The sequence below is a fragment of the Protomyctophum parallelum genome (assembly GCF_964188405.1).
Source record: "Protomyctophum parallelum genome assembly, chromosome: 3".
Lineage (NCBI taxonomy): Eukaryota > Metazoa > Chordata > Actinopteri > Myctophiformes > Myctophidae > Protomyctophum > Protomyctophum parallelum.
Genome location: NC_139698.1, coordinates 2,025,353 through 2,035,352, shown reverse-complemented (window position 1 = coordinate 2,035,352; position 10,000 = coordinate 2,025,353). Strand labels below are relative to the sequence as shown.

At 46.2% G+C, this 10,000-nt stretch overlaps 1 protein-coding gene across 1 annotated transcript in view; it reads left to right on the top strand.

Annotated features, from left to right (window-relative positions):
- Positions 1 to 693: 693 nt before the first annotated feature.
- Positions 694 to 10,000, top strand: part of osgin2 (oxidative stress induced growth inhibitor family member 2) — a gene marked incomplete at its 3' end in the record, with an annotated part of 16,389 nt that continues 7,082 nt past the window's right edge. Inside the window, exons 1-4 of the mRNA XM_083760484.1 lie at positions 694 to 769; positions 3,525 to 3,661; positions 5,970 to 6,161; positions 7,255 to 7,346. Of these exons, the coding sequence (XP_083616610.1) occupies positions 703 to 769; positions 3,525 to 3,661; positions 5,970 to 6,161; positions 7,255 to 7,346 (488 nt within the window). The 5' untranslated portion in view covers positions 694 to 702. The remainder of the gene's footprint in view (positions 770 to 3,524; positions 3,662 to 5,969; positions 6,162 to 7,254; positions 7,347 to 10,000) is intronic.

Genomic DNA, 10,000 nt, shown 5'->3' with positions numbered 1-10,000 from the left:
CCAACAACAGAGCAGAGCAGATCCACCAGCCCCGCTCCGCCCCACACAAAGACAGCAGGCCAGTTTGAGCCTGTCTGCTCCGTCCGTCCGACACCAAATGACCCACAACCGTCTGTAGACACAAACCCTCCCGCGCGCGCTCTGTCTCTCTCTCTCTCTCTCTCTCTCTCTCTCACACACACACACACACACACACACACACACACACACACACACACACACACACACACACACACACACACACACACACACACACACACACACACACACACACACACACACACACACACACACACACACACACAGCTCTCACACTCTGTTAGACCGCCCTTTCCAAACTTCGCGTCAGACGGACAGTTTGGGGGAAAGCCGAGAGGTGGCGGTGCCGGTTTTGGAGGACAGTACAGTGGGGCGTGCGACATAGACAATGCAGTGCTAGGAAAGACGAGACGAGACGGAGGCACTGGAAGAGAGAGAGAGAGAGAGACAGATAGTATATATAAAGGACAAGCCGAGAGGGAGACAGACGGTGTCTCGGTAGGACAGACGGACGGACGGACACAGAGACAACAGGACAGCTCCAGGGGAGAGACACGCAGAGGAGACAGAGTGTAGAGTGTGGAACGCTACTGTATCTACCGTCATCATCATCATCATCTCTCTGTCCTCCTCCTCCCCCTCCTCAGTGCTCTGGCTGTAGTCATGCCCCTCCTGGAAGAGAGCGCTCTGCCCCGGGACCAGCCCCCCACCCTGCCCGTGGTCATCATAGGTGAGACAGTGACCTTCCTTATAACTCCGGTCATATACTGTGTGTGCGTGCGTGTGTTTGTGTGTGTGCGCGCGCACGTGCATGCTAAACAATAATATCAGTCAGGACAACTGAAATATATAATTATTGGATATAAAATGAGCTGGGTCTGCTTTGATCAAGCGCATCAGTCCCAACTATATACTGTATAGGGACTCCGAATCCCCTGTACCTAAACGACAGGTGGTAGCTGGGGTGGAGGAGGGCGAGACAGGTGGTAGCTGGGGTGGAGGAGGGCGAGACAGGTGGTAGCTGGGGTGGAGGAGGGCGAGACAGGTGGTAGCTGGGGTGGAGGAGGGCGAGACAGGTGGTAGCTGGGGTGGAGGAGGGCGTGACATGTGGTAGCTGGGGTGGAGGAGGGCGAGACAGGTGGTAGCTGGGGTGGAGGAGGGCGAGACAGGTGGTAGCTGGGGTGGAGGAGGGCGAGACAGGTGGTAGCTGGGGTGGAGGAGGGCGAGACAGGTGGTAGCTGGGGTGGAGGAGGGCGAGACAGGTGGTAGCTGGTGTGGAGGAGGGCGAGACAGGTGGTAGCTGGGGTGGAGGAGGGCGAGACAGGTGGTAGCTGGGGTGGAGGAGGCCGAGACAGGTGGTATCTGGGGTGGAGGAGGGCGAGACAGGTGGTAGCTGGGGTGGAGGAGGGCGAGACAGGTGGTAGCTGGGGTGGAGGAGGGCGAGACAGGTGGTATCTGGGGTGGAGGAGGCTGAGACAGGTGGTAGCTGGGGTGGAGGAGGGCGAGACAGGTGGTAGCTGGGGTGGAGGAGGGCGAGACAGGTGGTAGCTGGGGTGGAGGAGGGCGAGACAGGTGGTAGCTGGTGTGGAGGAGGGCGAGACAGGTGGTAGCTGGGGTGGAGGAGGGCGAGACAGGTGGTAGCTGGGGTGGAGGAGGCCGAGACAGGTGGTATCTGGGGTGGAGGAGGGCGAGACAGGTGGTAGCTGGGGTGGAGGAGGGCGAGACAGGTGGTAGCTGGGGTGGAGGAGGGCGAGACAGGTGGTATCTGGGGTGGAGGAGGCTGAGACAGGTGGTAGCTGGGGTGGAGGAGGGCGAGACAGGTGGTAGCTGGGGTGGAGGAGGGCGAGACAGGTGGTAGCTGGGGTGGAGGAGGGCGAGACAGGTGGTAGCTGGGGTGGAGGAGGGCGAGACAGGTGCCGACTGAAAAAAAAGAAAACGACAGGATTAAGGTTGGCGAACATGTGTTAATATTAGGACCGCGCTGCGACATGCTTGCGGTTATGTTTAGGGGAGGGTATGAGGGGGTTATGTTTAGGGGAGGGTATGAGGAGTTATGTTTAGGGGAGGGTATGAGGGGGTTATGTTTAGGGGAGGGTATAAGTGGGTTATGTTTAGGGGAGGGTATGAGGGGTTATGTTTAGGGGAGGGTATAAGGGGGTTATGTTTAGGGGAGGGTATGAGGAGGCTTGTCGTTTTCAGTAGGCTCAGTAGACCCGACTAGACCGATAAGATGGGTTAACGTGTCATCAACGCCAATCGCAGCCAGTAGGCTCCAGGCGAGCCGATCGGCTAGATAAGATCGGCGTAACCTACTCGGAATTATCGGTAGATTTTCGGTCGAAACGGCTGCATTCATTTGGCTTGTCGTGGACATTTATGTCAAACTTATTATACTTTTTTAGATGCAGTTACTTATATCGTTACACCCCTAGAACCTAGTATGCAATACCCGTTGTCATAGCACCCGGTCTGTGTCACTTCTGTGCCCATATATGGAGATCTCTGTATCTGCCTGTCTGCGTCTGAAAGAGTGCAATCTGACTGTGAAAAGTGAACTGGCTATAAGTAATCAAATGGCAGTTGTGGGGGTTGCCTTGGCAATCAATTGGCTGAGGCAGAGGCTGGGACATTCTACAGGTGAGGGCACTTATAGGCCGATTAGGTCCTGCACCTTTTGTGGTGGTTATGGACAACCGTGTGCCCCCTTCCTTGTTTACGGCAAGGACTATATCTAAAGAGGACGAGAAGCGAAGGCCGTATATGGCGGACGCCATGTTGCTCCCTGGAAGGAAAGAAACATGCGCAGTTGAGTCCAGGAAGTTGTACGTGCACACATTTGGGCATGTAGAACTTCCTGGTAGGTACTCAGGGTAGGTACGCTCACAAAAACATGCAGTAATCCTGGTCTCTAAACTGCCTCCCCCTGGCCAGCCGGGGCGCCTGATGGAGGGGAAAGGAACTGGTTGGAATAACGTGTTCCTTCCACGCGCTACGTCCAACCAGGGAAACTCCCCCCTGTCAGGTGTAAAGGAGCAACTTGGACACGCAGGCATGAAGGAAGCATGAGTTCAAGTCCGTTGCTCTCCCCTTGTCCCCCATATATGGGGACTAGGTTGGTCTCCCCTTGTCCCCCATATATGGGGACTAGGTTGGTCTCCCCTTGTCCCCCATATATGGGGACTAGGTTGGTGGAGGGTGTGTAGAGCCCAGGATCACATTAGATGATTGACACAGGGGTGAAAAATGGGTTACAAAATCGTGGGATGAAAAATATATATTAAAAAAAAGAACTTCCTGGTCTGCAATAATTGGCAGTAGTCGCCATATATGGAGAAGGCGATGCTTCCTGTACCCGTGATCTGTATCCTGAAGCACAATTGTTGTAGAGTTTTCCAAGTCGGCGCATCCACTATTGTTTGTGTTCAAGAATGTCTTGTTAAATGTGAATGCAAATAAAGATGTTAAATCTTTGTGTGTGTCTGTAGGCAACGGGCCGTCAGGTATCTGTCTATCCTACCTGCTGAGCGGATACAAGCCCTACCTGGACACGGCAGCGGTCCACCCCAACCCCATCCTCTACCGCAAGCTGCAGGAGACCAAACACCTGCCCGTCACTGAGCAGGTAGAGAGAGATGTCCCCATACTGTATCGGTATCGGATCGGCCCATATTTGTCATATCGGGCCATATCGGTATCGGTGAATATGCCAGTCTAAGCACAGATCCGACACAGGGGGGTAAGGGGGTCGACACTATGGCATGTAAATAAAAATGTTGGGACATGTGGAGTTTGCTTTGGAGTTGACCAAACTGCAAGAGCACATTTGAGTGAGGAGATATATAGCTAGATAGCTATAAACACAACACCAGATATATAGATAGATAGCTATAAACACAACACCAGATATATAGCTAGATAGCTATAAACACAACACCAGATATATATTGCTAGATAGCTATAAACACAACACTGGTATCGGCTAACACAGAAATTGAGTGATCGGGGTCGGATCGGAAGTGGAAAAAGTGTATCGAGACATCCCTTACTGGAACCCACCCACATTGAGAATGGGGGACAACCAACTGGGACAACTCCTGGACAGAAATGCATTGGACTCAGGGCATCTTAAATCCCTTTATTATTGTTGTTTGTTGTGTAGTAATAGTACAACATAAACATTAAAGAGACTTTAGTTGTTATACTTTACAATAGGCCTACTTTAAAACAGTTGTCATGTTGCACACATGCATTAAAATATCTCTTATTTGCGCCGCCCTCGTTGAAAACATTGTAACTCCAGCTTGTCTCAGTTCAGGCTGCATGAACAGCGCTCCATCGCTCGGTTTCTGCCCCCTCGATGTCGTAACTCTTCTATTAGAGCGACGTTTGCGCTTCTATGCCGAATTGAAGTGAACTCGGCCCCAGACCTTTTTCTTCTCCCTGGAAATAAAAACGTCTGGGTTTCCGAGGCTACTTCCGAGGCTTCAGTCAATTGGATTCACTCAAGTGTCTCACGCACCGGAAATAGTTCTACTGTACAAGCTTACAAGGATTCTGTGACACGTTGCAAGCTTGTAGATTATTTGGAATACGTTATTTATTTGCATGTGTCACGTGTTTATGCGTGATGGGTTAAATCACAGCTCATAATAGTTTTAAAACAATGCAACACTGCCTCATCAAACTTGCCATTGTTGACTTTACATTGTCAATTTGTACTTGCATGAGAGGTGGTGGAGTTAGCTGATTTAGCAGACAGTTTCAAAAACAGTTTCAAACATAGAAGACGAAGGTGAGGACGCAAATTGTGTGATTGGCCGGAAAGAGATGACGATAAGAGGTCCTCACTTCACACACAGACGTAAAGAGATGACGATAAGAGGCCCTCACTTCACACACAGACGTAAAGAGATGACGATAAGAGGCCCTCACTTCACACACAGACGTAAAGAGATGACGATAAGAGGTCCTCACTTCACACACAGACGTAAAGAGATGACGATAAGAGGCCCTCACTTCACACACAGACGTAAAGAGATGACGATAAGAGGCCCTCACTTCACACACAGACGTAAAGAGATGACGATAAGAGGCCCTCACTTCACACACAGACGTAAAGAGATGACGATAAGAGGCCCTCACTTCACACACAGACGTAAAGAGATGACGATAAGAGGCCCTCACTTCACACACAGACGTAAAGAGATGACGATAAGAGGTCCTCACTTCACACACAGACGTAAAGAGATGACGATAAGAGGCCCTCACTTCACACACAGACGTAAAGAGATGACGATAAGAGGTCCTCACTTCACACACAGACGTAAAGGCTGCTCAATAGCATTGATTTATGGAAAGAAAATAATAATAGACAAATTGGGTTAGCCCAACGGATTCGAGTGAATATCACCCGATAGTTCCCAGTAGGTTATGCTTATCAAGCCGATCTTATCGATCTACTGCACATGCTGGGAGCCGACTGAGAAACGACAAGCCTCCTCAAACCCTCACCTAAACATAACCGCGGTCCCAAACCTTAACGCATGTCCGCCAACCTTAATCCGGTCGTTTTGGTCTACTGCCTACACTGAGAAACGACAAGCCTCCTCAAACCCTAAAACCTAAACTAGCAAGCACGTAGCAGCGCGGTCTCAACCTTAATCGTCGTTTTCGTTCTATCAATGCCAATCGCAGCCAGTAGGCTCCCAGACTACATGCAGTAGGTGGATAAGACCGGCTTCATAAGTGACCTTCTAGGAATTATCTTGATAAGTAACCAACTGGGAACTATCGGTTGATCCCATTCGAAGCGGGTGTGGTTATAGCCATGGTGTCTGCTGGACAGCCGACGATATAGAAGACAAATTCCAGGTGTGTGCAACTTAAGTCACGTGACTCGGCCCATGACCGTATAAGGTGTCTCTGTGCAGGACCTGGAATACCTGAGCGAGGGCTTGGAGGGTCGTTCTGGGAACCCCGTGGCGGTGCTGTTCGACACCCTGATGCACCCCAACGCCGACTTCGGCTACGAGTTTCCTCCCGTGCTGCAGTGGAGGAGGGAGAAGCAGCAGCACCTGCCCCACCTGGTGCTGGGCAGGGCGACGCCCGGAGGGGCGTGGCACGTAAGTGGACCGCTTTTTTAAAGGACCACTTCAACACTTTTCAACCTATCTTCATAATAATAGGTCCTCACTAATAATCATGAAAAAATGGCACGATTTTTTCCTACTCAGTCTGTGTCTCATAGGACGGCTGTGGGCAGTTTAGAAACCGTCTTCCAGTGACATCATCATTAGGCAGATTGTTTTTTTAAACAATATTCTTTTACAAAAATATTTCGATTTTCATTATCGTGAGAACGATGGCTTCCATTTTCGCATTGCAACTTTTCAGGACTAGAAAGCCTGCAGTTTCTATTAGCTTGTATTCCCCATCGATGATGTCACTGGAAGACGGTTTCTGAACTGCCCACAGCCCTCCTATGAGACACAGACCGAGTAGAAAGAAATTGCACAATTCTTTCATGATTATTAGTGAGGACCTATTATATGAAGATAGTTTGAAAAGTGGTGAAGTGGTCCTTTAAGGCCATGTGCGCACTCTATCTGTTATCTGTTTTATCTCCTCCGTGTCCCAGAGGGCATTTGTGGTCAAAACAATCCTTATTCCATGTCTCAGAGCCGACGCTGTGATCGTCGCGGTAGTCCTTTCTGATCGCCCAGCGGGATCGATACCCGAAGTGATATGCGACAACACACCCACACACACACACACACACTAGTTAGACAGCATTTAACATCCGGTCGCGGATTTTTGGCTCTTCAAGTTCAAGTGTTGAACGGGGGAAAACCCTATAGCAATACGAGTTGAATTAATTAATTAATTAATCCTGGCGGGGAGTATTAAGTATTAAGACATGCTAATAGCATTCCTTAGGGCTGGACCACACATGAGCAAATGGCATCAACTATTTATAAAACAATTATAATATTTAAGCTGTTAACAAAAAGAAGAAAAAATTATTAAGGAGCGTGAGTGTGAGAGACACTCGAAAAGCAACGACATAATGCAACGAATCTGATCCTGGACCAACAGTGATGATAAGTCATGTAATTTGTCTCTATTGCAATTTGCTACATAATAATTGAAATGACCACTTTGTTCCCCAAGGATGAAGGAGACTCGGTCTTATGTCCTCCTGTCTTGTCCTTATAGGCGATGGAGGGTTCCATGTTGACTATTAGCCTTGGTATCTGGATGGAACTTCCTGGTGTTAACTACCGTGACCTAACCAACGGAAAGCGCAGGTACTGGACTAATACCAGTTAAATGCAGGTTCTGGACTAATACCAGTTAAATACAGGTTCTGGACTAATACCAGTTAAATACAGGTTCTGGACTAAGACCAGTTAAATACAGGTTCTGGACTAATACCAGTTAAATACAGGTTCTGGACTAAGACCAGTTAAATACAGGTTCTGGACTAATACCAGTTAAATGCAGGTTCTGGACTAATACCAGTTAAATACAGGTTCTGGACTAAGACCAGTTAAATACAGGTTCTGGACTAATACCAGTTAAATACAGGTTCTGGACTAAGACCAGTTAAATACAGGTTCTGGACTAATACCAGTTAAATACAGGTTCTGGACTAATACCAGTTAAATACAGGTTCTGGACTAATACCAGTTAAATACAGGTTCTGGACTAATACCAGTTAAATACAGGTTCTGGACTAAGACCAGTTAAATACAGGTTCTGGACTAAGACCAGTTAAATACAGGTTCTGGACTAATACCAGTTAAATACAGGTACTGGACTAATACCAGTTAAATACAGGTACTGGACTAAGACCAGTTAAATACAGGTTCTGGACTAATACCAGTTAAATACAGGTTCTGGACTAAGACCAGTTAAATACAGGTTCTGGACTAAGACCAGTTAAATACAGGTTCTGGACTAATACCAGTTAAATACAGGTACTGGACTAATACCAGTTAAATACAGGTACTGGACTAAGACCAGTTAAATACAGGTTCTGGACTAAGACCAGTTAAATACAGGTTCTGGACTAATACCAGTTAAATACAGGTTCTGAACTAATACCAGTTAAATACAGGTTCTGGACTAATACCAGTTAAATACAGGTTTTGGACTAATACCAGTTAAATACAGGTTCTGGACTAAGACCAGTTAAATACAGGTTCTGGACTAATACCAGTTAAATACAGGTTCTGGACTAAGACCAGTTAAATACAGGTTCTGGACTAATACCCGTTAAATACAGGTTCTGGACTAAGACCAGTTAAATACAGGTTCTGGACTAAGACCAGTTAAATACAGGTTCTGGAATAAGACCAGTTAAATACAGGTTCTGGACTAATACCAGTTAACTACAGGTTATGTACTAAGACCAGTTAACTACAGGTTCTGGACTAATACCAGTTAAATACAGGTTCTGGAATAAGACCAGTTAAATACAGGTTCTGGACTAAGACCAGTTCAAAACAGGTCTTAGACCAGTTAAATAGAAGACTTATAGACCAATAACTCGAGCTAACATGTTGACAAAATAGACCGAAGTCTGACGTCAATATCGTCTGAGGACACCCAGGGTTCAAAGTTTGTTTTGTAAACACCATTGACCATAAAGGGAACATCTACGTCATATTGTCTCTTTATTGTTAATGGCGTTTAATGTTTGTGTTTGTACCGTTTGTTTTAAATCACCATTTAATTATTTTGCCGTTTTTATACAATGCCCTAACCCCTACAAATGTGTTATTTAGGACAGCAGCGCGCACGCACACACACACACACACACGCACACACACACACACACACACACACTACAGCCGTACAGCGAGTCATCATATCATGATAAGAGAGATGATTACAAACTACAGTCAGAAGCCAGAAGTGAGTTAGTTAGACTTTAATCTGAGTTAGACTTTAATATGAGTTAGACTTGGGTTAGACTTTAATACATTAGCGCTCCTCACTTCACACAGGTGTGATTTTTTATGTTCATGTACTTTATTTGAATCCCCACAGAGGGATCTAAGATCACCTCATATAAGAACTGTTGTATTTGTATTATAATCCCCATAGGGGGATCTAAGATCACCTCATATAAGAACTGTTTTATTTGTATTATAATCCCCACAGAGGGATCTAAGATCACCTCATATAAGAACTGTTGTATTTGTATTATAATCCCCATAGGGGGATCTAAGATCACCTCATATAAGAACTGTTTTATTTGTATAATAATCCCCATAGAGGGATCTAAGATCACCTCATATAAGAACTGTTTTATTTGTATTATAATCCCCACAGGGGGATCTAAGATCACCTCATATAAGAACTGTTTTATTTGTATTATAATCCCCATAGGGGGATCTAAGATCACCTCATATAAGAACTGTTTTATTTGTATAATAATCCCCATAGAGGGATCTAAGATCACCTCATATAAGAACTGTTTTATTTGTATTATAATCCCCACAGGGGGATCTAAGATCACCTCATATAAGAACTGTTGTATTTGTATTATAATCCCCACAGGGGAATCTAAGATCACCTCATATAAGAACAGTTGTATTTGTATTATAATCCCCACAGAGGGATCTAAGATCACCTCATATAATAACAGTTGTATTTGTATTATAATCCCCACAGGGGAATCTAAGATCACCTCATATAAGAACAGTTGTATTTGTATTATAATCCCCACAGGGGAATCTAAGATCACCTCATATAAGAACTGTTGTATTTGTATTATAATCCCCACAGGGGGATCTAAGATCACCTCATATAAGAACTGTTTTATTTGTATAATAATCCCCATAGAGGGATCTAAGATCACCTCATATAAGAACTGTTTTATTTGTATTATAATCCCCACAGGGGGATCTAAGATCACCTCATATAAGAACAGTTGTATTTGTATTATAATCCC